Raw genomic sequence first — 27,169 nt, 5'->3', positions numbered from 1 at the left:
TGTTCATATGCAGCCAATGAAGTTTCACTAAAATATAATTTAGGCTTATCTACACAAGGTTGATGCTTACATTTTCAGAAGCGTTCACACTAGAAATGCTAGATGGGGAAAAAAGCAAAACACCACAAACACCTATACCACATACCGTGCCCTTTCACATCCAAAAAGAAACACTTACCATAATAAAATTTTATTTCGAAAGTTACTGCTTCTGTTTGTTAACATGAAGGGTCTGGACCACAGTTCTGAATTTACGTGTGCATTCAAAGGCCTTTACAAGTTTTTACTGTTAGAAGAATTTGGTTAGAAGGTAGGCAGCCCTCTCCTCATTGCCATGCTAGCCACAGCCTAACATGGCTACAGTTACAAGACTGAAGCATTCCATTAACAGCACTGAAAAAAGGTAAGCCTGGAAAAAGCAGCAGCGTATAGTCTCATAGCCCATAGTCTGAAAATGCCTGGGGAATAATTTCCTAAAAAAAAAAAGGAATTGATACTTTCAATATTCTGCATTTACAAAAGATCTCACTCCTCCCTGAAACTCTTGAAATCCCTATATTTAAACTCTAAATTACATAGGGAAAAATAGGTACAGCCAGTCAACAACTTAATAGAAACACTCACTTATCGCGACTACGCAATCAACACAAAAATTAGGCAAGACATTTAAATTAACGGTATCCCTTCTAAATATGGTATGTGAAAGTGGACTAGTCAGAAAAGAACTATAAAAAATAAAGCCAGAAAAAAATCAAAAAATGCTTGATTAATAATAGGCTATAAAATGCCCCAGAGGAAAGAAAAACAAATAAAAACCAACATTGTATATACTCCATTTTCCTCAAGGCTTTATTTTATTTTGCTCTTCACTTGATACTACAATGTTTTCTTCTCTGAGGCTGGTGAGGAATGTGTAACGTATTGAAGGGAGGAGCTCTGAATCCTCACCATAAATTATTTTCTGTATTTTATGCCATATTTTTGATAGTTTTAAAGAAGCCTGCAGTAGGAATGATTCAAATGACACTTTTTTCATATATGTGATGTATAACAACCATCTATACTGAGACTACTGCTCTGCTGCTCTTTGCAGGGTTTATTCCATCATGTGCTCACAGTGGCAGGTCATTTAAAGTCTGCTTGGGTACCACAGCCCAGGCATGCCCACGGCAAACTGTCTGATGCTGTCACAGTAAAGTGCTTTCTATCTGCAGGCTGGTAGGATGTTTGGAGCTTAACTAATCAAAGAGCTGCTTCAGCATGGCATGTCCTATATCTGTACCATGTGATGACCAGTGTGGTTTTTTTTTTTTTAATAAGTACAGAAAAGGCATAATTTTTAACAACTTTGCTATCATCTCCTTTTCTTGACTACAGTTGCATTCGTTCCTTTCTGAAAAGTTTGAGACTTATTTAAGACTTACAGTAGGAAGGTGCTTCAAATTAGACATACACAACTGGCTTTACCAAGGGCAAAGACATCTGAGGGCACAAATTTCCAATTCTCAATTCAATGAATTAATGAATACATAAATTAAAGATAGCAATGTTTCTCTTGTGTCTATCAAATAAGATTACTGAAAAGACAGAAAAATAATTTCTTATTTTGATTGTGTTATATATTCCCAAATACGCAGCAAATTAATTTCCCTAACCATCCTAGACTATGAGTACGTTGTCATTTCAGGCATGAAGCCAAAGAAAGTGCTCCATGTCAATGTGTGTGAAGTCTGTGAATAGGAGAACCTAATCTGAGTCCTATATGCATCCTTTATGAAAAGTATTAGAGAGCACCATAAGCCTAGGTCAGGTATCATGGGAGTAAAGTAAGAAGAAAAGTTTCTTGACCTTCTGTCTCACCCAGACAACAGGGCTGTGCAAAGTCTCCCCAGAGCAGGTTGTTTCATCAGGCCTAAAGAAAATACAGTGCATCTCAGCAGGTATGTCTGAGCTCAGAAGTCACAAGAACCTGGGTTTCTAAAAGACATCCCAGAAACTCGAGGCACTAGTGAGATACTAAAAAAAAAAACCTCCCAAAAAACCCAAAAAAACCAACAAAACAAACAAACAAAAACACACACACAAGGAAAAACCCTCACGTAATATAAAACCACACACCAGAAAAACCTCACCACTCATTTAGTGCAGGTTGAACAAATTTATGCAATCCATGTTAATCTTTGGAGTACTGCTTCCTGCATGTACAATAAAGCCACTACTTGGCTCAGAATGGTTTCCCTCTGATGCCCACCATGACATCCCAAAAACTGTATAACAAACTGTAATTGATCCTTCTTAAAGTTTCCCCACCTGTCTCCCACAGAGAGCAAAGTGAATGAGACTGCCTGTATATGTGGTAGGTATACACATGTACAAAAAGGAAGACTCCTGACTCACCAACTCAATACTCCTCTGGAGTGGCAGGCAAAAAAAATAAAAGGTTCAATCCCTAGCTGGAGTTAGAGCAAAGGCTTAACTCCTGTTTTCCTTTGAGCAGAGAGAGAGCCCATCTACTAGATAAAAGGCTACTCTCATACAGGCGCTTCACTCCCAAGAAACCTTTGGCTTAACATTTCCAATGACAAAGTTTGTTGTGTGTTTATTCATGGTGCCTCAAGAAAAGAGTTCTTACCACCCCCAAATTTTGTACTACATATGGTCCAAACTGCAGACGAAACAGCAACCTGTGAAAAAAACCCTGTAGTTGTCACACATCAGTTTCTGAATTCAACATATTAGAAGTGAGAAGATCACAGTTTCGGTAGAACATAGGAGTAGGGTACTGCAACATCACCTTTTTGTTTAAAGAACCAAAAAGAAAACTAAAGCAGTTCTTTTATCATGCAGAGTATTCCTGTAAACCTCTTATGAACAAATGCCGTTAAAACCATTAATATCCCAACTCCTACATCAACCTTGACTTCGGCACTATAAATACAAATGTTTTGAGGGCTGGAGGAGGAATCAAAGATGAAGTGAGATTACTAACCTTTAATGTACTGCGGTTGCCCAGCAGGCAGTCCTGTAGCACTGGTTCATATTTTTTCATCAAAGTATCCCAGTTATGGTCGCTAACAGTAAAGCTACTTTCATAGCCTGAGGTGACAGAAGAGCCAGCAGATGCTGCATCCGAGGAGTCTGTAGAACATGAAAATGTTGCATCTGTATCCGAGAGATAGACAGTCTCGCAGTCCTGTAGTTTATCATTTGCTGTGGTCTCATTTTCATACTCCAAATCCTCCCTAGGCCTGGAGAAGCAATGCAAAGCTCCCAAGTGCCCATGAGTTTGCACCATCTCTGCTGGCTTCTGCAAATTTCCTGCAGTGCTGGGATGCAGAACATACTCTGCTTCCTCAATGGCTGACTTGCCTTCAGCATCACTTACTCCAGAGGCCAAGTTCAGGGAGAGCTGTATGAAGCTGAAATTTGAACTAAAGCTATCACGTGCACCAACAGAACAAGAAACAACATCTCTGTTTTGATATTCAGAGTTGTTATTCATTTCTGTCTGATCCAAAGTATATACGTTTGGGAGCTTGCCCACTTCAGTGCCATGGCTTTTCTGCCATGCACAGCAAACAGCAGAAACATCTTTTTTGTTTGTTGCTGCAGCAGGGTAAACGACGCTCGCTGTGTTTTCTGACCGTGGACTCTTGCAACATGAAAGATTTTTGCAGCATCCTGGCATATTTTCAGTAGCGGCCAATGTTGTTACCCCATCAGCAGGAACTGTGGCACTACTTGCTGCGCTACAGTATAAGAATTCAAAGTTATTTTGGCATCGTCGGTATAGAGAGCAGTTCTCCAACTCTCCACAATTCTGCCTGCCATGTTTGAGCTCTTCTGGGCTCAACACTTTGCAGGCACCCAGGGACTGAAACTCTATCTGTCGCTGAGCTTCTGGCCTCATGTATCCAGGTCTTTTTGCCAGTTTCTTTTTACAAAGAGAGCCTGCAGGCATTAAGTGCTCCTGACCATCTGGGGGAAGGGGGGGGGAAAAAAAAAAAAAAAATCATTAAAGTGCTTCTGCAGTTTTCTAGGCTTAGTGGATTTAGCATCTGAAAATAATTGTTTCATGAATTTCAAACAGTACATCACTTTCCATTTCAACAAAACAGAGATGCTGACCACACTGCAGATAGAGGAGAAAAGGTGTGGCTGAGAACACTGTCTACATTCATTCACTTTCTAAAGAGTTTGTACCTGCTTTTAAGGGAGCTCCTAACACAATTGCATCCATCAGGACACAAACCTGGGTACAATGAAACACATCATCTTCCCTATTCATAACACCACCCTGTGCTTTTTCATTCTCAATTTGCTTAGCAGCACACTAAAGCACAGACCTTGCTTATGTCTCTCTGAACCAGGATAATTCTGAGACTTACAAGCACATCTAAGATGAGACTGAATCTGCATTTTGAGAACCACACTCACAAAGAAACTTTGTGCGTAATCTGTCGCTGCTCGCGTCCGGTTTCCTATGTTCATCTCCACGTTTTATTAGTATGAGCAAGTGATGCAGGTTCTGCTTCCAGAACAGATGCCGCTCTGTAACACTCCATGGCTGCAGATGTCAGTCTAATGAGATATTTTATAAGTTGTCATTTAGATGTACTGTACTGCCTATTGTCCAAAATTTAAAGTTAACATTTTGCATGCAGGACCAGGAGTCCCAGAAAACTGATGTCACCATATGCTTGCTAGCATTATGACAATATTAATACCATTAAGAAAGGGCCTTTTCTCAATAGCTCTATTAACCCACATACACCTTCCTTACATAGATGACAAGATAAATTTGCTCTTTGCAGAGCAGAACAGAAAGAACCAAGATAAAAAAAACACAACAAACACTAAAAGTAGGATATTGGAATGTGTAATCTTGTCTTAGTTTTCTGTACACTTCTATTAAAAAAAATTATGGGTGAAAGATTACTTTCAGTTTCTAACAGATTTACTGCTTGTCAAAAGGTATTCCATTCATCTGTCCTGCACACAATCAATGAGAATACAAAATGGATGATGGTGCAGAGCTTGTAACACAAAACCACACTGACCAGACCCGTTTGCCAGAAAAACCCTTCAAAGGCATCTAGTGACTAGCTGAATTATGCCCTCGATTAGCTGCCCTACTCACTGAAACAGAATCAATTGCTAGAATCTCAGGTGTGCGAAATATTCTCGTCACCCATGCAGAGCTCTTCCAAAAACACATTTCTTTATTTTTCCGTTACATGCAATATACTTATCTCTATTATCACAAACCTTTACCAATTTTTACATTAATAGATGTAGGCATAATCTGAACTCCTCAAGCAACTTGTAACGCAAGTCTTGTACACACCTCACTACAGCGACGTCCTATACGAAAATTTAAGCATTAGACCTGAAACTTCCCAGGGGACTTTTCCCAACATTCACTACACTCTCTCCAAATAACCTTCACAAAAGCAATTTATACATTTTCCACATACTATAATAGTGGCACATCTCACCATGGGACTGCAGTTAAGCTTCTGTATTCTGCTTCCTATCACCATAAATTAGAATACCCCAGCTGTCTCTTACATACCCTTTTGTCAGAGAAAAAAGCATCACAGAAATCAGAAATAAAAAAGGTCAGAGTCCATCAGCCTGTCTACTATGAAAAGACAGTGAAATGCTGTACTGGGAGTAATTTAATAGAAGTCTTAACAAATAGGAACCTCTCTTGGAGTAAGGGAACAAAAACTGAATGAAATGTTCTTTCAAATTTAATTCTTTTAGTTTATATACAAAATAACAGCCTAAATTTGCCTTCAGCAGAAGAAACCATTTCATGCAGAAAAAAAAAGTCATTCTAAGACTGGATATACTTTACTGCCATTTGCAAAGGCTAGTCACTGGCCTTATCTGTAAAAATGGAAAAGGTTCTTTGGTTTAATTAAAATCAGTTTAAAATCGATCTCACTAAACCACTATGAATTTTTCAAGTCAACAGACAATTACAGTTCTTTAAACACCAAGTTTAAACTAAGCTAATTAAGTAAGGTTTAAATTGGACTATGTTGGATATTTACACCAAGTGAGAACTGGATGCAATTCTAAAAGTTATTGAAGCCAAAGTGGTACAATTCCAGGATCCTGAACGAGTCCAACACAAAACCCACACATCTCTTCGATCCTCCCAGCATTTACAGGTCTCCTCTAGATAGGTTTGCCATTCAGCTCTTCATGGACTCCAGATCTGCCTGGATACAAGTCCAGCAGCATGAGTCCCTCACTTGGCTACCAGAGGGGCACCACTGCCTGAATTATACTCAAGATGATAGTCCAAGCCACAAACCACTCAGAGAATGCTACAAGGAGGGGGTTACAGGTCCTTAGCCCCAGTGTAGCTGCACCTGAGCACAAGGCAGAGAAGGAGTGGACACAGAGCTGGGACCAGTATGCCAACTCAAACACCCACGCTTTCCCCAAAGGATACGGAAGGGAGGAGGCAACTGCAGCCTGGCTCCCAGGTCCAGCTAGAGAGCAGTCGCAGTGCCCTCAGCCTTCACAGAATCCAGCCAGGATATTACTAGGCTCTGGGTATACTGTTTGCATGCCATTTACCCTTCTGCCATGTCCCTTTCCTGCCGATTAGAATAATTTGGGTTGTTTATCATCACAGATCTGAAATTCAGTTACAGAGACTTTGTTTTCCCGCGTAGCCTTCCAACTATAACTTGCTTTGTCTGCACATCAGACACAGAAACTACACCGAACCAAATCGGCTAGCTTGTTAAAAAAAGACAGGCCTCACATTTTTCTTATAATTCCCCCAGTTTCAGGCACATAAAGTAACTGATGGCAATTAACTACAAGACCATCAAACTGGTACCTTGGAACACTGTGAAACAACTGAAGGTAATTAAAAACACCCTATATTATAGTGTGTCATGCATCGTATGAGACACACGCTTAGAAAAAGAGAAGAGTCACAAATGGAAGAAGGGCCTCTCAATTGTAATATTACAAATCAACTCTTTTTAAAATGTTACAATCCTAGAAGATGATGCAACGCATATTCTAGTGTCAGATACTGTGCAAATTGCTTCAAACCCAAATTATGAAAACCCAGAAATAATTATAACAATTCTTTCACCATAACAATTCTTTCTGATGACCAACATTTCATAGAAAGTAACAGCTCAGAGCCAGAGCACAGGAGAGAGGAGGGGAGAGGGAAGAAAAAAAAAAAAGGGGGGGGGCAGGGGGGAGAGAGTCTATTTCTGTAAAGCAATGACCAGCAATGCTGTTCACATCCTAGTTGCACCAGTAAAATAAAAGAGGGAAGATGAAGCCAAAGAGCACTTCCCACTGATGGAAAGAGCACATTCTCTAGTACCCAGCCTGATGCTGAAGGACAGCAGAACAGTCATCTTATTTTAAGTGATCAGACTTTGTTTTCAGCCACAGAAGTTGCAATGCAGGGTTGTTTTATCAGGTGCTCTAGTAGTATCTGTGGATGTACAGGTGTTAACTACCCTATATTTTTGTGAAGTGCACTAGGATTTTAGATTGGTACAGAAAGTCTGAAGCAATTACCTCCTCACCCCTGCTTTAAACACATAATGTAGAACACTTTGAGCTCATTAAGTTCTCCCTGAAAGTAACCGATAAGTTATACATGCAGTTTCAAAGAGAGCTCAACTATCTGAATACACCTGTATTACACACAGTTGATTTTTATTAGAATTACAAATTTACCTTCAAAGCATTTGTGAGCAGTGACTGTGGCGTGGAGGAAAAGATACTTGGTCATATCCAAAGCCAACTATCAAAGCACTGCTCTAAGCAATTTCTGTAGTGCTGCTCCTGTTAAGGAAGCCTGAAACACCTGCATTAAACCACACAAAGTAAGCGAGATGAAAATAAAAATATTTAGAGACACACACACATAAATGTTTAACCTATCAGAACAATAATTAAACCATTTCCAGGGATCGATCAATCTGTCATGACAATAACGACGACTGTTCAGTTTCCATGCCATAAAAATACATAAAATATTGCAGGTTCCTAATCAGTTATATCTTGACTTATTTGCTGAATTTCAAAGATACCACTAAATACTCAAAATAAGACTGTACTGATCTGAATGTACACCATTTCTTTAGACAAGCAAGTTCTCAAAGAAAGCTGCTTTTGAATAAAAATTTTTATAACTCTTAAAATACAAATGTCTCATTTAGCTTTTTAATCTTACTTATTGAATGTTAACTATATGTTGATTTATCCAGCATTTTATAAAGTGTATCTATAGAGGACAAGCAATGGCTGAGCCTCATTATATTTGATACCATTTACAAATTAATTCCTCACCAAGGGTTCCTGTGATTTCTAAGGTCGCAGGCTGGGTTCAGTTATTCAACTGTTAAATTTCCAAGACATTATGTATAAAGTATTCTCTGAAGTCATTAAATGCGTGTTAGTTTCTATTCGCCACTAGAAAACACTTCAAAGAGTTGTGCATTTTAGAAGTCAGAGGGGTCTTCCTTAGACAGTGTTTAAGTAACTGTATTTTTATTGACTCATTACCATAATACCCATGTCATTGAGTTGTTAGATTTGAGCCACTTACCTCCTTAATGCAATAGTTCATTTTAGGCCACCTGATTAAGTTGCAGCACCTCTCTCTAGAGTAAGAATCACATTAGCTAATACTAGTTTCAATATGCCCATCAACTCCCCCCCCCCCGCCCCCAAGAAACAAAAAATTGTTTTAACCTGGTTTTGCCTTAACACTAAGAAAGAAAATAAAGAATCCATTAAGAAGTAAGCTGATAAATATCAAACTTTTCCCATGTCAGTAACAATCACCTATTTAGTCAGGGGGAATAAGGGAAGCACCCTTAATTACATAATTATAATTGTGTTCAATATCACAAAGAGTTTAACACACATCTGCATCCATCAGTATTCAACAGCGCATTACTACACACAAAAATGGGCTTTTTTTTCAAGCAAGTGCCTTGCTGAATCAGGGCCTAAGTGCCTTGATGCAACAAAAAAAAATAAAAATGAATCTTTCTGATCTTTTCAAATGTAAAGATACAATAAGCATCCGGTTTGTGAAAGCATGCAGTTGCACTGTGAGGGCCTACTTGATCACTAACCAACACCCTATGGCTGGCAACTGGAGGCTCAAAGCTTAGCTATTACAGAAAATGCATTCCTCCAAGCTAAATGAAAATCACAACACCCAACTTCTTCACTGCAGCGTTACAAGAAAATCCATTTTGTTGGCCAGAAAAGCAAATGGTCAGATTCATTCTAGAACAGCCTGGTGACTGCGTGCTGTCTCAGTAAAGCAAAACCACTTCAATAGCACACTACTGTAAAAAAAAAAAAAAAAAAAAAAATGACATTTCTGCTTTTTTCAGTTTTGTTTTCATGCAGTCAGCTACCGTTATGAAGTCCCAAGAGGAAAAAAAAAAGAAACAGGGAAGCCCAAGACCTTTGCAATAAATTTCAGTGTAATCACGTTACAGACACTCAGCACACATCTCATTCTCTGGCTGTTACTACATCTCACATTCAAAATACATCTCGGGTCGACGAGCTTCAACCCCATCAGTCTCCAAACCTCCTCATACAGCACTCTCAGGTATTTCACCCAACCTACTGCTATCATCCTAGGCTAACTGGAACGGCCAGACTCACATACCCAACCGCCTAATGTAACAGTTGCCTCCTCAGGCATCATTTACCCTACATCCAGCTCTGCGACGCATCCCAAGGACCACCTGGTAGACAGCAAACATCCTGGGGAAGGACCCAAGCAGGTCTGGGAAAACAAGCCAGTACCAACACTGGATGCCTTCAGTGCAGTCAGTAACAGAAGACAGTTAGCTTCCCCACAAATATCCAGCCTGGTTTGTCTTAAACCTGTATAATTCTTTTAAATTTACAAATAATTGAGAATAATTCATCCACTTTCCAAAGAGGGAGGAGGACACACAAGTTCCAAGTCTACCAAGAACACTCACAATAGACAGGCAATGCTTATTTTGGGAGTTTTGTGGTTGGGTTTGTTTTTTTTTTTTAAGGTTTGGTGTTATTCTTCCTGGGGAAAAAAACTTTTGTTCCCAGTTTCAGTGCAAAAGTCTGTAGCAGCAGTCTATGCAAATTTCTCAAATGGAGAGAACGCTCTGGTTCTTTCAGTCAAGATTTGAAAAAGCTTTAAATATTACACAGAAGTAGGTGAGCAATGATTCTGCATTGAAACTGGGAAGTTTGGTTAGGCCCTAAATTAATTTGCAAATGACACTTAATGGGTTTGCAGTCATATCACATAAAATTATTTCACCAAATATGCAAGAAACTATGAAATTAGTACACAGCAGTCCTTTTCAAGAATGCTCTATTTAACACACCACACTTCCCTTTTCATCACTCTGTCTATGGAGTGACAGTGTGGATTCCCACTACTTCTGCTCAGTCAGATCATCTACAGCAAGACTCTAATATAAAACTCATCGGGGGGGAGGGGAGGGAGGAAAGGGGGGAAAAAAAAAAAAAAAAAGAAAAGAAAAAGTGAAGTGTGAGAGCACATTGACAGCAGTCAATTTCCAATTCAAGCACAGTTTGAGTGCTCCAGCTTGGAGATTTGAATTTTTAATTTCACCAAGAGAGTGGGTTCCAAATTAAGCATCTGATGCACAGTCAGTCTGAAACCAGAATTGAGTTTACTGAAATAGAAAGTAATTTTCTCTCAACAGCTCAGTAGTGATCACATATAATGAAAATAAAACAACGTGGCAGTTCCTATATTGCCAAGGGTGAGAAGTCAGAATGCTTTTAGCTTTACAATTTAATATCAAAGTCCCAGGACAAATGCTCCTCCTTTGCCTGCTGAAGGAAGTTTACCTTAGAGCCCCAGTCAGGCTGTCAGGACGTGATGCCAGTGCTGTCTAGACAACAATGGAGATGGAACAGAGCTCCAGACCATCAGGAAAGCTGAGCAATAACTTCCCACAGAAAGCACAGCACTTCAGGATGCAGCTTAAATACAAGCTACTGCAAAAGCCGGACATGCACACAAACTTCAGTTAGGGCAATGCATGGGACACAGAACCCCTGTAGCAAGGAGGCAGGCAAACCAGCAGTGCTGGTCCCTCACCCTGCTCCTTCAAAAAGAAAACCTCAGGGCTTTGTGTGAACCCCTGTAACTCTTTATGCTCCCACAAAATTTCTGTACTCAGGTACCCTCTGCTCTTTGCAGCAGTGATTGCGTGCATTGTGCTTTTGCTGAATGACAACAAACCACCACTCCGAGTGGCAATATGAAGACTCTCAGCTGAACGTACGAGGCACAGACTGCAGCACTGCTCTCCTACCCTCAACTGTTACACAGACAGCTTCAGCTAATGCAAGTCCAGCATCATCGGTCTGTAGGTGTTATAGCCTGTGAGGGGTCAACATTTGCGCTCCAGCAAGTAGAGTGCAGCTCCCTTGGAGACCTACTCTGGTAAGCAGGAAAGATGCACATGAAATCCCTTTTGAGATCTTTAGTGAGAATCTGGCTTGACCCTTACAACCCTTAGTCAAGGCCATAGGCAGACAAACCAGAAGTTGGACATTTGTTTTAATGGGCCTGAGAACACAAAACCTATATCCTTCTCCTCCGGCATAGAAAAGTAGATGGTTCAGGTGAATTTCTAAGATTATTTTATGAACAAGCTATGAAAGAAGTACTATAGCAGGTATTGCGGAAATTGCAGCAGAATACTAACCATGGGCAAAAACACCTCTCTTCCAACAGAAATCACAGCTCCTTCTAGATAAGGTGGGACAGAAGTCATTCTGCCTACAGCAAGTCAGATATCTTTAAAAATAAGAACACCCAACAATAAAACCAGAAAATTAACATTGCAGGAAAGAATAGTTTCTCTCTAGAAGGTAACCATATTGAATTACAGAATTTCACAGATGTGCCAGCACAGTGATGATGTCATCTGATACAGAGGATGAGATGACCTTAAGGAAGGGCTGGGGAGCACTCAAAGACGACACCCAACACCTCTAGACAGCTATCGGTCCAGACCACCTCAGATAAGAGCCCTGGCATTAAAGACCAAACTTGGCATTTCCCACCCATGTCAACAGGTATTGCAGGAACACTGCCTCCGTAACCAGACTCCTGGAGTGACAACTCACATGAGATCTGAGCAACTGCCTACTCAGCTCCTGACAGGAGCAGAGTTACCGTACATGGCTTGTACCATTTTTGGAGACTGAAGATGCAACCAGACCAAAGCCCTATCTTCACACACATTTGAAAGCTGTGACCACTAAAGGTCAGACAAGGATCACGGGATACAGTCACGAAGCAGCAGGCAGTCAGAGCCCAGGCTGAGGGAGGACATCATCAACACTGACAAATCTACTTTGTCACTCATTTCTGTCTCCATCCCAACCCTGCACATGCTTTCCAACACTCCTATCAAACCCTGCCCTCTTATCCACCAGCTTCCACTGCATTTCTCTTCTTGGTCCCCAATTAGTTCTCACAAACCAACTGCTAATTTATCTTAAAAAAAAAGTTAAAAAGACAGTTGAACCAGGAATCCTTCCCATTGCTGCTCTGGACCTTTAACTGAACTCTGCATGGGTCACTTTACATAGTCTAGAGTGATAACCATCCACAAAGCTCCCAAATAATGTTCAAAGCCACACAGAAATACTCTTTTTCCCCAATATTGCCCCTCAGTACCACCTCTTCGGTCCTTTTCAGTTTATCCTTTTTGTCACAACCCCAATGTGCACAAGCCTCCCCCCGCCCTGTAACAGCATCCCCTTTACAAGGGCAAACAAGTGCATCTCAACTTACTTCAACAATCCTCCTCACATGAGCTTCCAGGCTTTCCAGCTCCCCAGCCCCCTCAGATCACCCCGGCCTTTTCCAGGTGGGGAGCCTTCCCTGCTTCACACTCCCCATCAGCAGGGCTCCGAAGTTTCTAGGCTTCTCCAGGTGCATTTAAAAGGAGCCCAACCCCACTTCAGCTGTGCCTACTGATTTCATTGCTTGGCTCCAGGTGCTCAGCCTTTCAGCTATCAGGACTTCAGCCAGTTCTCTGGGCTCCTGTTACTCTTTCACAGCACACACACACAGTTTGTATGAGCATCTAAACCAAACCCCACTCTAAAGGCACACTAGCTCCATTCATCCCCTTTGAGATCATTTCAATGAAAACACTCTTGTAAGAGCTTCTTTCCCGTGACTGTAAATCACTGCTATTCACGTCTAAGAAATCAAGACAATTACCTGCCACAATTTACTCTGACAGTCTCCCTGGGCTGACATGTATTACCTAATAATACAGGTTACGCTTATTAACATATGCCTATGATGCTCAACAAAAGCACAGATTTTTGCCAGAGGTTTTTTAAAACTCATTTCTGCCACATGCTATTTGTATTCACTTCAGTACAAGGCCATAGGATCTGTCACCTTTCACTGAACCTTACCTGTCTGATTTTATTACCCAAGTAAATTAAAGCACCATATTAATCTTCAAAGAAATTGTACCCTTATGAGAGAGCTTGCAGATGTTTTTTGGGTGCCAAGGACTCTGTGTGATACTGTAATGAAACAAAGTCTTAAGCAAAATACTTCAAGTTAAAAAACAATAGAAGTAAACACAAAAATCAGAATGACCTTTCAAAAATATTCTCTTTAGTAAAAGAAGATTGTCTTGAATAAGCCAATTAAACCATTTTTCAGGTCAACATATTCTGGATTCAGCTTAGCATTTTAAATGTATAAAAAAGATACAGATTGTACCATATGGTGTCAAACGCACACCTGAGAAGATCCACTTCAGTAACAAAAAGCTTGGCAGAGGAAAACATTAGAGTGTCATTTAAATTGTTTTCCAGAATAAATATAGATCGTTAATTCATTATTTCCAATACTTTTTAAAAAAAAATATATTACTTGCTTTAGAAAAGCCGAATTTAGGATCCAGGCCTAGCAAGGTCCTGTGCAAGGTAGCTCACATTTGCCTGTCCCTTTCAGTCATATGGGACAGGCCCCCAGGTAGTACTAGTGTAGTAGCAACAGATTCCTTCCCCTGCTTCTTTCAGGTTCACCCACAGTACTCCTAACAAGTATTATTATTTAAAAATAGCAGTACAAACTGCTGCAGCTTCCTTTCAGGGAAAGCAATGCTTTTTCAGAGACATTTGATCCACCAGTCCTGAGGTACTGCAGTAATCTGCTGCATTCGTTAGGGTTAAAGCAGACCATGTGAGAAGCTATACAACTTGCCCATAGTCACAATGCACACCCAAGGCAGAGCTAAGGACTTACACAAGACTCCCGAAAGACATCTCGGGGGAAAAAAAAAAATATTTTCACTATAAGAATACACCTAAGGCTTTGTACCTTTAGAACTCCTGTCTTCATGGAAAAGATTGGAGAATTTGAAAGCAGCATTTAGGTAGAATTTTAGGTAGATTAAGACAGAATCCTACTAGGCTCAAAACTACTAAACCTTAAAGTCATGGGTCCCCCATATGGCAGATCGTGCAATAATGTTATTCTGTGTGGGATTCTGTACAGTGAAATGTCATTGGAAACTTCAGGTTTAACTCACATTTTCACCAGAAATTTGAAGCAAATGCAAACATCACATTTAGATGGCTCCTTAACTTATCTATAATATGATTTGTGCCTGCCTAAGTTTTTGTACTCCGAATCTAAACAAGTCTATACAAATCCACAGATCTGTTACAGGAAAGTATGTTTGTTAAATATCTGTGTCAAGTAAGTCCATTAGGATAGTCCAGACATAGAAGTTCATTGACAGGCTCCTTTAATTCCCAAGTGAAACTGTGCTGCCTTTAAGTTGGAAGCCTTTTAAATCCTCTCCTGACTAGGGGGAAAGAAAAATTCACAGTATTTTGAAGGTACTTGCAGAAGTTTTACAACCTACAAAGCATCCCCCTCCACCTCTCAGTGAGCAAGAACATCTTGTATGAATAGCCTTACAAAAACAAAGAAGTGCCAATAAAACTGAGAGATACAGAGAAGACACATGGGTTTTCATTTCTGTACAATAAAAATGTCATAGTGCTTTACAGAACAAAAATATATGAAATGTTTTAAACTTAAATTACCTTGAAGTCTGAGTCATAAGCAAGGACTTCTGTACCAGAGAAAGCCATGAAGGCAGAACTAATAACATCTTTAAGGTTAGAATGCCCTCTTTGGGTATAAAAATATATTTGCAGCAACAGTAAATTCCAATGCATGCAATGCTATTTTACGCTATAGGAAGGAAAGTAAATCAAGAAATGCCAAGTATGCTACTCTAAAACATTTAAACATGTTATAAAAACCATCCGATTACACTCTGCTAGCAACAATGTTTCCTAAGATGCTACATGCCAATAGTGAGGATAACAGCAATCCATGCACAGGAGTAGGACAAGACATAGGCATAACTTGAAAAAAGAAAGGTTCAGACTGGATACAAATAAAAACTTTTTCACCCGGAGCGCAGCCAAGCAGCGGAGCAGGCTGCCTAGAGAGACTGTGCAGTCCTTGGATGTTTTCAAGACCCAACAGGATAAAGCACTTGGCAACCTCAGTGTCAGCCCTGCTTTTAGCAGGGAGTTGGACCAGAGACCTCCTGAGGTGCCGTCCAACCCGAACTATCGTGTTATACCTCTAAGCCTTAAATACATGTATAGGGATTTGCAGTATCCCACTACTTATCTACACACACAGAGCAAAAGTTCAAGACTTTCATCTGTGAAGATGCATCCAACTTTGCAAGAAAGCAATTTATCCATTTTAATTCCACAAAGGAGTCACAAGGGAGTTGGTAAACAATAGTTTCATCACATCCTGGAAGCTGGAAACAGCTGATTTCTATGAACAAAATTAAGAATAAAGTTCAGTACTTGAAATAAATGCGTTCTCAACCAGCATTTAAGCATACACACACAGAGAAATCACAACCTTTAATGATGGTCAGTGCTTTAAGCAAGACAGATGCAGTAAGGCACAACAACATAGGAACTCTATTGTTGCACAGCAGCAGACCTTTAGTAGTTAGCTGGTGATTAAATGGTGCTCATGAGCATTGCTTAAATGTCACTTTGATCTACTACAGTTATTTCACAAAATGTTTATTACTGAGGCTTTTTTATTGCCTGTACAAACATTGGAGAGCATTTCTCTCAAGGCATTATTCAGTTTGCTATATTAAAAGTTATTTTGATATCTTTTCCTAGGCTGCTTGCCAATTGGAGGACAAGATGGAGCCATCTGTGAGACTATAACTGTCTGTAGACACTTGCCTTTCAAAAACATAATCCCTTAAATGGTGTCAAGGGCATTACACACACACACACAAAAAAACCCCACCAACAACTGTAACATCACCTCTGAACAGCTACAACAAAACCGGCCTCTGTCACAAATTTCCTGGTAAAGAAAGGAGGAAGACCACCTCTGCCCAGGGAATACTGCCTCTACTCTACCCAGTCCATGAAGTCTGATTATAACATGGGTATGGAAAAAGGCAAACCTGAACACTCTGCCACACAGCAGTATCAGGCAGCCATAACTGTGCCACAGACATATATGTTCTATATAACTGAGTTTACAAACACAGTTATTTCTACAACTCCTATTTTCCTTCTTAATTTTATTTAGAATTTGAGGGATTTCTGGGCCTGGTCACTTTCTTCTCCCACTACTTTACAACATTGGTGCTTATGATATGTACACAGGCTGCTACACTGAATTCCTCAGAACAGCCTTAAGCTGTTCTCTGCACCGTCTTCTCCTGGTCTGTTTGGGTTTTTATTGTTATTACTACTATTATTATACCCTGCTTAGCTCCCTGCATTATAATCCTCCTTTAAAAACTTCTCTCATATTTTATATCACCATTTTCAACTCATTAGAGATCATTTTTAGACAGCTAACATGTGGAACAATTGCTCCTAAGAAGAGACCTGGAAGAAAGACAGCAAACCCCACGTACTTCTCATACAGCTTGCACTGACCAGTCATATTGGCCTTTCAATATTAAAGCCACAGCCAACCTAAACTTACTCGGGCCACACTTAATGCCTAAGCAAAGTACAGAGTTTCACCAACACCTGGCAGCACAGAAAGCAGAAACAGAAGCATGTGTGTCCAGATTGAGTAGAAAGGTCTGGACGCCCATCAAGAAATCCAGCACCACACCAAGCTCACCAGAAACACAGCATAAGTGTTGCTACACACAGTTAGCACTAGTTATAACAAAGCTAAACTATTTTAAAATTAAATGAAATTAGTCTGGAACGTGAATGGCATGAACATACACAGCCTAGTCAAACCAAAGACTAAAAATCTTCCCAACTGTACTCTAGGGGATAAACAGAAAGCCCTGAAGAACAACAGGGCAAGCCAGCAGATTTCACAAAGGGCAATCAGAAGTCCTATGGATTGTTCTTCCAAAAACAGCAACACTGGTTATTAGATCCCAGTCCTACCTCATAGAGAAAAAGATAGTAACAGATGTACTTCCAGAAAACTAAGCATCATAACTATACTCAAGACAGGCAGAGAATACCTCCTTGGCTAACAGGAAATTGTTCCTAACTTGGCCCTGGAGCAGATGATCCCATGGAAAATTCTGTCATTGGCAAAAGCTGGCACCATCGCAGGAAAATTCTTAATCTGCTAAAAGAACAGGTAAAACATACCATGCTCTCTGCATAAAAAAGGAGGAGGAGCTGGTTTTTCTTACCTTACAGCAACCTGAGACCCCCCCGACAAAGCAGGATTCTCCCCACCCCCATCTTCATTCTCACAGGAAGCAGACAGCCAACACTGATGCACCGCTCAGAAGGAACCATTAACTGGAGCAGCTTTTTTCATGGCCAAGTCTGTTCAAGACCCTGGCAGACCACAAGCATGAGAACACGACAGCAGCTGTTTCACCATGGCCACATTCAAGTTCCCCTGGGAAAGGGGAAACACGATGCCTGTTGATTATTAACCAGTCTGGGAGCAAAGCCATTGGACCATCAGCTGCACTGGTGCTGCACTCCAGGCAACAGTGACCAGGCCCTCCTCACACAATTTCAATGACAGTTCCCTCAAGATTTTCACTGCTCTAAGCAAATAAAAACATGCTGCTCTCCTAAACAAGGGCTCCAGACAGAACAGGAGCAGTTTCAGCACGGTGCCCTGCCAAAACAGTGCTGTCCCACCACAGTGGCAGCATAGCCTGGAACAATCCAGGGCATCCAAGAACACCTCACGCCCCTGAGACTCCACACCGCTGCTGATGCACAGATGTCAGCACTCCTTCCGTGTCACTCCCACAGGGGACAGCAACCACAAAGATGTTAAAATTAAAGAAATCTTCCCAAAGCAACATAAGACACCACCAAACTCAGCAGCTGCCTGTCCTGCACTGCTGAGATTGCTGTGCCTATCACTCCTCAAGAGCGGAGCTGGGAACAACAACCCATTCACAGCTGAGCTCCTGAGCTGAGGCTCAAGCTCACAGCCTAAGCTATTAGTGCAAATACTGACAAGTTAATAAATAAATTCCCAATAAATGGGAACAGCCAAGCCCCAACAAACAGCTGTGCTGCCCATTCCCCCATCACCTGGGTCTCCATGGGCCATCAGCAACAGGAAGCACCTGGATCTTAGCCCAGCACATGAAATTCAACCTCGTCCCTGCCTCAGTAACCACTCCCCACCAAAACCCTAACAAAGGGGGGAAAAGTCTTGTCCCCAAAGCCATGCCCTCCAACAAGTAAAAACAAACCCTTCCTGATAGGATCAGCTTAGCCCTCACAACAAAAAGATACTTCCCAGGGCTGAGGCTGCCTGGATTTAGCACACTGAACAGGCTCAGTGACACTCCTTCCTTGGAACCCCAGCGTGTTTCCCTGAAGTAAAACATTTGTGTGGGGGCAAAGGGGAACAACCAAACCACAAGAATTAGGCAGCCATAACATAAGAAAAAAGCCTGCAGCTATAAGCATTTGACCTTGCAAATAGTCTTCAGCAGCACCACTCCAGATGCCTGTATATCTGCAGTAGTGATAATCCATAAAACTAAGCTGGTATGTTGGTGGAAATGATGCTTACCATCATATCATTAAAGATGGGAAAAAAAATACTTTTGGTATCCCACTGAAACAGCAAGAAAACACTTTACCAGCAGGAAAAAACTGTCCTTCCACTTCTCAAGCTCTCTGGAGACTTTACGGTTTTCCAAAAACAAAACAAGAAGACTCTAAGAATGGTTTCCTTCAATGCTCAAAACATACTTTTCAGACCCAAGGGCCTGACTGCCGATTTAAACTCAAAGTGCTGCCAGATAGACGAGCTGAGCTAGGGACTACTCTGTTCATCCCATCAATCAGCGCAGTTGTGAAGCCATTATCAAACTTCATTATCTACAGACACATTGAAAACATCACGCTATCATTTGATTCTAATTTTCCATTATTATTATCCAGAATTTAGCAAGTTCTTGAAGAGCTATGCCAATGCCACATGCATCGCCTCACACAGTTACAGATATCTGCCAAACAGTTCAGAAAATCTAATGATACCAGCTCCCATCCCAGTTCCTGCCTTTCCCACAGATACTAACCTTTCCATTGTTACTCAGTTTCACAATACTCACCGTCAACCTCTTGACTTTTCACTCCACAGGCTACCTCAAAGTCACTCTACTAAGAGATTTTCATCTGTAATGTTTTCCTGGCCCACTGACCTCTCAGTGCAGCAAAAGAAACCTTTCAACCAGAGCCCACTAAACCCCTCCAAACAACCAACGCTCCTGCCATTGCAGAGAACAGGGAAAGCTTACACACAGACATTCATTCTGTTCTCGGTTTCAAGGAGCCACTTCTCCCACATCGCTCTTTTCCAAGGAGATGATACCATCTCAACATGCATACACTGTTTAGCAAATTACTGTTACCATTGCAGATCTGACTCAGGTGCTGTTTGATCCGATCTATAAATACAGGTAATGCATAGAACTTGGGAGAAAAAAAAAAAGGAGCTAGTGAAGGGCTATTAAGGAAATGCATTTTCCATCCCTAATTCTGAGTACACAGCTGTTGATGTAGTAAATATTTACTACTTAATGTAAAAATCTAACTTTTTTTTTTTTTTACACTTGTTGTTACAAACAAACATATCAACAGAAGGCAAAGAGAGCAAAGTAACTGGACCATTTACTCTGACACCAGGGTCAAACAACTAGCACACCTATTCGTAAGGCAACAACAGAGGAAGGAAAGGAAGGAGAGGAGTGAGAAAGAATAGAAAGTGCCACCAATCACACTCATTAGGCAGCAAGGTTGCAATTAGTAATTTATCACATAGAGATAATAAGAGGTGCTGGAAGGAAGTGTGGCTATAAGATGGAGGGTCTGAAACAGAGACAGCAGCATTGTACAGTATGTACAAAGGGGAGACAGACTCCAAGTTCTGCATGCCCCAAAGGAATCGCACTGAACAAAGAAACCCTACTTGAGGCAAGCACATGATCTCACCCCTCTGCCTGCAGACTTCAGATTAGTCATTAAGCCACTTCACATTGTCAGCATCAATAAATAGGGAAGTAACTCCATGTCAATAGCTAATTCAATTTCCATACAGAAAACTCATGTTTAACAAACAAAGTATGTCAATAGCAGATCTCAGCTTCCACAGCAGCAGTTAGGAGGCTCAATACAGAAATATTTCTCCCTGAAAGCATTTTTCAGGTGAGCAATTAATGGAATCCATGCCTATATGCTAGAAGAGAAGAAAAAAGAAACTTAAATTGAGTGTTAAATAGTTAACATGGTGCAGAATTAAGCAAACACCTCCAAATAAGGATACTACCATGCTTAACATAGGCAGAATAGTCTTTGTTCAGTGTCAGAGGGCCAAGTTTTTCCTCTTGTGACTGCTGATTTACAAAGGGCACATTCATCCCAAATACATAAGGTTTTTGCAGCAGTTTTCCTTCAAGAATATTGAATAGTATTACAACATACCTTGGGCTCAATCCTAATCTAAGTGACACAGCATGAAAGGGCTGCACTCTGGAAAAAAAGACACAAGATGCTAAGGATGAACTTGGAAATCACTATGGCAACTCTGCAGGTTCCTTTCTGTTCACCTTTGAGGCTGGAGGTAAGAAAACCCCTTTCCACTGGAGTCGTTAATACGTGTTATGGCTGAAACCAGAAGAGGCCACAGCCTGTCTGCCACTCAATTAGAAATAATGTTTTGCTCAAGTAAATCTAATGCTAAAATGAAAAAAAATCGTAACTCCTGAGGAGTGCTCGGGAGGTGTTACACACTCCAGTGAATCTCATTTGAAAGGTCAGGTGGTTCAGTAGCTGTTGGAGGCCCAAGTTACGGTGAGCAAAAAAAGCCTAACCAAGTGTGCCTAATTTGTGAACAAAGTCAGAATTAACCTTTAGGGTTTTCGCTTTTGCGAGTACAAAACATTGTTTGCAGTTCTTTCTGTCTTCCTGTTCATCACAATTAATTTATCCTGGTGCTAATAAATCCTTTTTTCTTGCACAGCCCCACTACAATTCCAGCAGCAGCAGCTTAGGCCCAAACTTTTGACTTCACTTTACTGAAGAGAACAAAGGCTGATTTATCTAAATTTGAAGAGGGAGGAAGCCAGCGGCAATACAATGCTTGCCCCTGACCGCTCTTCATAGTGCTGCTGCACTGTAATCATCATCAGTATCATGTATGAGAACACGTTATTTTCACTGTCCAATCTCAAAGCACTATACACAAAAAAACTTTGATAGTATAAGCACTGGAAAGCAAGAAAAAAATACATAGTTGGACATAGTCTTAATGCCAAGCGTACAAATCATTGCTCATAAGCATTTGGGAGTTCATTTACATTCCCTTCATCCACCATGACCACCTCATTTTAAATAACCACAAACCTCTAAACTCGGGATTTTTTTAATAAAATATTTAAACATCCCTACTTTTCAGTTTCACAAGTGCCTAAAAGCCCTCTCAACAGTAAAAAATCTACTGTAGCTTCAACTGGAAAACCACTGTCAATGCCTTCCTAGAAGGAACCACAACTTCAACAATGAGATGGGGGAATACCTGTACAACATTATTCAAGTTACATTAGTATTTAAACAACAAGAAAAGTTTAATAAAGTAGAACTTCTCCCATTTTCATGAGTTCTGTAAGGCCAATTGCAAATTAGCATGTAAATGAGCAAATACAAAAGGACAAAACCAGACATAATGCATCCCAGTGTACTTTGCTCATCTCTTTGAAAACTCTCATTTACTTTTAATTACCAGTAGTTGCTTGCTGGTGTATGATTCTGCAGCACATTTTGTAAAAGCCTTTATTACAAAAGCACTTCACTGCAGAGCTCTTAAATCACTATCCAGAAGCATAGAAGAAAGTTACTTCAAGCACTTGTACACAAAGATTTGCATGGATTACCAAAACATGAATGAGCTGTTTTCCATTAAACCTCTGGCAAGGACAACAGAGGTGTTTGCAGAAAGCCTTGCTGGACTAACGGAGCTTGGAGAACCACATATCCCGATCAACCCAAAAGGCAGAGGATGCGCTGGGCAAGCAACAAGCCTTTCTTCCCCAGGTCCCCCAGGAAAGGCGAAGGGTTCTGGGTTTTTTTCCAGGAGTTCTCCACAACTCCAGCCTTGCACCAGCACAGGCGCTGAAAGGTGGGCAGCCCCAGCTGGAGCTGGCTGGTGGCTGCTGCGCCAGGGGAGCAGGGCAGCACATCCACATTACAGAAATCAGTTATTCATGCAAGTATATACACAGCTTCTCTGTTAAGATGGCAGTTTCCTTTTCCTTCCTTTAAGTCAAGTTTGGAGATACTCTATGGGTGACTTCGTTCTAAGAGCACCATTACTTCCCTCTTTGCAATAGGTTATTTAAAAATAAATAAATAGATTGCACCTTTCTATCAACACAACTGCTTTCACACTGGCTGAAGTAAATTAAAGGATTTTTTGAGCTAACAAAAATAATAATGATGCCATTTCAGCATTGTAACACGCTTTCTTAGCATTTATTTCACAGTAGAAGTACTCTAACATCACCGAGGACTTAAAAAAAAAAAACACCAAAACTTAGGAATCCTAAAACTTTCAGACTGAGAAATGAAAGGTGCGTATTTTTTCACCTAAAACCCCCTACATTCCCTCGTACTCAGTACGACTCCCATCACGCGGAGCTGCCGGCCCTCCCGGCCCAAGGCAGCGCCTAGCCGAGCTGCCCGGCCCCTCCAGTGGGGGGAAGCGCAGCCAGCTCCGGCCCCGGGCTCGGGCTCAGACCCAGCCCCGTCCGGGCGCTACCTCGCCCCACCACGCCCGCCGCACAGCACCCGTTCCGGCGCTCCGGCCGGGCACCTGCCCCCGGCGCGGGGATGGAGAAGGAAGCGGGTAACGGCGGGTGAAGCCTCCCGCTCCCTCTCCCCGCCTCACGCCGCCGGCCCGGCGCCCCCCTTCGCAGCCGCGGACCCTCCGGCCGCCCCCGCTCACCTGAACTCGCCGCCTCCCCCCCGCCGCCGCGGCGCCGCCTGCCGGTCCCGCCCGGCCGGGGCTGCGGCCGCCACATCCCGGCCCCCCCCTCCGCGGGGCGGAAAGCGACGGTGGCGCCGGCCCCTCCCAGCCGGGGGCGGGCCGCAGGCAGCCCCGCCGCCCTGGGGAAGCGGCGGGCCGCGGGTGGGCCTGGCGCGGGTGGCGGGGGGGGAGCGGGGCTGCCCTCGGCGCGGGGCCGCAGGCGTGGGGACCTGCACAGGCCCTCGGAGCAAGGGGCCTGCAGGGCGAGGCAGGCGGTGGGCTCAGGCTGTTCCGTCCCTGTGCCGCCAGGTCTGCAGGACACCGGCGCTACCTTAGGGAAGCGGAGGTGATCCCGGTCCGGCTCCCCGTCCTCATCAGCCCGAAGGGAGCAGCGCAGCCCAGAGCCGCCTCTGCCACAGGGACGGAGGCATATGGCCTCCCTGGCGTGTCCCAGCTGCAGGCCCAGCGTCACTGGCCAGTGGCTACACCAAATATATAGAGATATAGAGATAGATAGATACACACACACACGAAACACTATGGGAAACAGCTGGCTTGCAACTTTAGCTGTACGGTGCATTGCTGGGTTCTTTGAGCCATCATGTGTCCTTTGGTGAGCCCAGCTCCAGCACCGTGTTCCATGTCTCCATGGTACGCACACGTGTGCAATTAGTACGGCATTCCTGGGCTTTAAGTAGCCAATGCCCTGTATGTGTTTTCCCTACTTTTGTGTGGTGTGACATCTCGATGTCAAACAGAACATTCTCATTTTGCGGCAAGGTGCTGTCGTTTATGTGTATGTACAGGTTTTGGCTGGGATAGAGGCAATTTCCTTCATAGCGGCTCAGACAGCTCAGCTCTGTTTTGGATTTGTGACCGGTGTTGATGACAGGGATGTTTTAGTTGCTGCTGAGCAATGCTTTACTCCAGCCTCAGCGCCTTCTTCTGTTTCTCACACTGCCCTGCCTTCGAATGGCCTGGGGCTACACAAGCTGGGACCCCAACAACCAAAGGGATATCCCAGGGCACATGGCCATGTGGTATATCATGCTCATCAGTAAAGGCTGGGGGAAAGAGGGAGGGAGAATGTTCAGAATAAGGGCATTTGTTTTCCCAAGTAACCCTTAGCGTGACGCAGCCCTGCTTTCCAGGGAATGTCTAAACATCTGCCTGCCAATGGGAAACAGCAAATGAATCCCTTGTTTTGCTTTGCTTGTGCATGCAGCTTTTGCTTTACCTATTAAACGGTCTATACCTCAACCCACAAGTTTTCTCACTTTTACCTTTCTAGTTCTCTCCCCCATCCCGCTGGGGGTGGGGAGCGAGCAAGTGGTTTCATGGAGCTCAGCTGCTTACCAGAGTTAACCCACAATATAAAGCAAATAATTCCAAGTTCTTTTTCTAAGATCACTGTACCTTTCTTGAGGCTGTCCCGTTGAACTTCATGTCATTGCAACAACATGAATTTCCACTAAAATCCCCTCTCTATTTTGTGTTTTAAGTCATTTTAGTCCTCCATCACTTCCTGTGTATCCTCCTCCCTCGCCTTTTGCTATCCCTGGTATTTCTCTACTGACAGCTTTATTTCTATTGATACCCATAATTATGAGCCTTATATAAGCTTATGACTGCCCACTGACTACAGCTTTTTATTAACTTTACTAAAATAATACCTGCTTCAATCACGGATCATCATATCTACTGTATTAGCCATGTACATGAAATCAGCATTTTTCAGGATGACCTCTGTCATCAAAAATGTTTCTGCCTGCTCAGGTGCAGCAAATGCTATTGTAAGTTAAAAATACCATCTGTGCACAGGGAAGTTTTCCTAACATTCATAAAAATTGCTAAAAGAAAGCCCAGCTTTATCTAACAACTGATAACTTCTCTAGTTTCAGTCCATTTACTAAGAAATACAGGACATGCTAAGGGAGTTTTGGCCTCATGTTCCAGCCTGTGCCCTTCCTGACTTGTGAGAGAAGAGAGTGAGCAGCTGTGCTGTGCCTACCGAAAACAGCCACGCAGCCTTCTCCTTCTTCCTTCAGCCTTGCTGTATTGCATCTGATTCAGATGATGTCAGTGCTAGCTCCCATCAGTCAGATGAAGAGAAATCTGTTGTAAAAGGGCTGCTGTGCTGGTGCAGACAAAAGACCCATCTAGTGCAACCTTCCCTCCAACGCAAACCCAGGGCAGCTGCCTCAGCAAGAGTAGGAACAAGGCAGCACACACACTTCCCCTTTGGATGCCCCCAGCCTCTGACCGATGCCTGCTCGGGGGCTTCCTCAGCTCGGTTCGGTTTGTCACCTCAGTACCCTGCAGTGGCTCTCACGCTCTCCAAGCGCTTGCCCAGCCCCCACTTGAGACCGCTTCAGCTTTCGGCTCGGGCAGCATCCAGGGGTGAGGGGTTCCCCAGCTCTCCATCCACGGTGCGAGGCAGCACTTGCTCTGAGCCTGCCTGTGACTCGCTGCCCGAGAGCTGCCGGATTTTTGTGCTTGAAGAAACAGAGATTTTTCCCAGCGTGTCTGTGCCTCTGATGATTTCCATATGTGTTATCACATCATGTGATCCCTTTTCCAAACTGCGTGGTGCTAAGCTACTCAGACTGCCCTTGTACAGAAGCTGCTCCAAACTTTTTATTATCTTTGTTGCCTCTCTCTAAAATTTTCTATTTCTGCTTTTTGGGATTGGGGGGCTATGTAAGGGTGAGGGTTAGCTATGGTGGCATGTTCATGTTTCCTGTTGTATTCTGTGTTCCTTTACCAAGAGTCTGTAACACTGGATTGTTTATTCTGACTGCCGCCACACACTTAGCTGGTATTTTCTGGTATGTAACTAATCCCACGGTTTCCTTCTCAGTGGCAGTGATCATCTCAGGGCTTTTCATTTTATATGAGAGGCTAGGATTGTTCTTACTGGTAGGTGCCAATTCAGTTTACACACAGTGAATTTCATCTGTTGTTTGATTGTTCAGTCATTCAGCCTCGGAAGGTCCTTCTGCAGCTCTTTGCAGCCAGCCTTTGTTCATGCTACCACAAATAACAGCATCAGCAGCAGACTTGTTTCAGCGGCTTATATGAAGAGCAGAGGTTCTAGAGATGCTAATCAGTCCAAAGCCGCCAAAAGGTAACTATTGTCTAAATCAGTATTGGAAAGAATCATGGCATGATCTGTACTCAGAAAGAAACCCTGTTAATCGGGGTGGGGGTTGCATTTGCTCCGAATCTACTCGAGAATTAACGTTTACCCTAAACTTCAGCACTTCTGCTTCAGGTGGCTTTGCCTTACCTCATGTGTACTCACGTCAATGTGTATATTTAACAAAAAAGTCCCACAACAACAGAATACTCAGTGGTCCGTAATTCATTTCCTCGGTAAATCATCAGCAGTACGTGTGAATATGTACATGTGTGTATGTGTGTATATATATATATGTTGAACATGGCAATCTGTTTTGGACAGTCACTCTCATTCAGTTGTCAGACCATTGGAAGGGAGTTGGAGGGAGATTGCAGATAGCTTGTACAGAGAAGTATACCTGGAGAAAATGGTGCAGGAAGAAGATAGACTTC

At 42.4% G+C, this 27,169-nt stretch overlaps 1 protein-coding gene across 4 annotated transcripts in view; it reads right to left on the bottom strand.

Annotated features, from left to right (window-relative positions):
• The window catches only part of DISC1 (DISC1 scaffold protein), a 207,745-nt gene extending 182,025 nt beyond the window's left edge, over window positions 1-25,720 (bottom strand). For 2 of the 4 annotated variants that reach the window (XM_056343823.1, XM_056343826.1), the window contains exons 1-2: window positions 23,576-23,679; window positions 2,990-3,978 (exon numbers count right to left, since the gene is read on the bottom strand). In XM_056343823.1, coding sequence (XP_056199798.1) covers window positions 2,990-3,978; window positions 23,576-23,651 — 1,065 coding nt within the window. In that variant the 5' untranslated portion in view covers window positions 23,652-23,679. Of the gene's footprint in view, window positions 1-2,989; window positions 3,979-21,057; window positions 21,106-23,575; window positions 23,680-25,607 lie in introns of those variants that run through there. The other 2 variants (XM_056343824.1, XM_056343825.1) reach the window with 2 other exon arrangements.
• Window positions 25,721-27,169: the final 1,449 nt, after the last annotated feature.

Source organism: Falco biarmicus, chromosome 6 (assembly GCF_023638135.1).
Source record: "Falco biarmicus isolate bFalBia1 chromosome 6, bFalBia1.pri, whole genome shotgun sequence".
NCBI classification, from domain to species: Eukaryota; Metazoa; Chordata; class Aves; order Falconiformes; family Falconidae; genus Falco; species Falco biarmicus.
The sequence above is the reverse complement of the archived record's forward strand: the minus strand, read 5'-3'. Positions and strand labels throughout refer to the sequence as shown.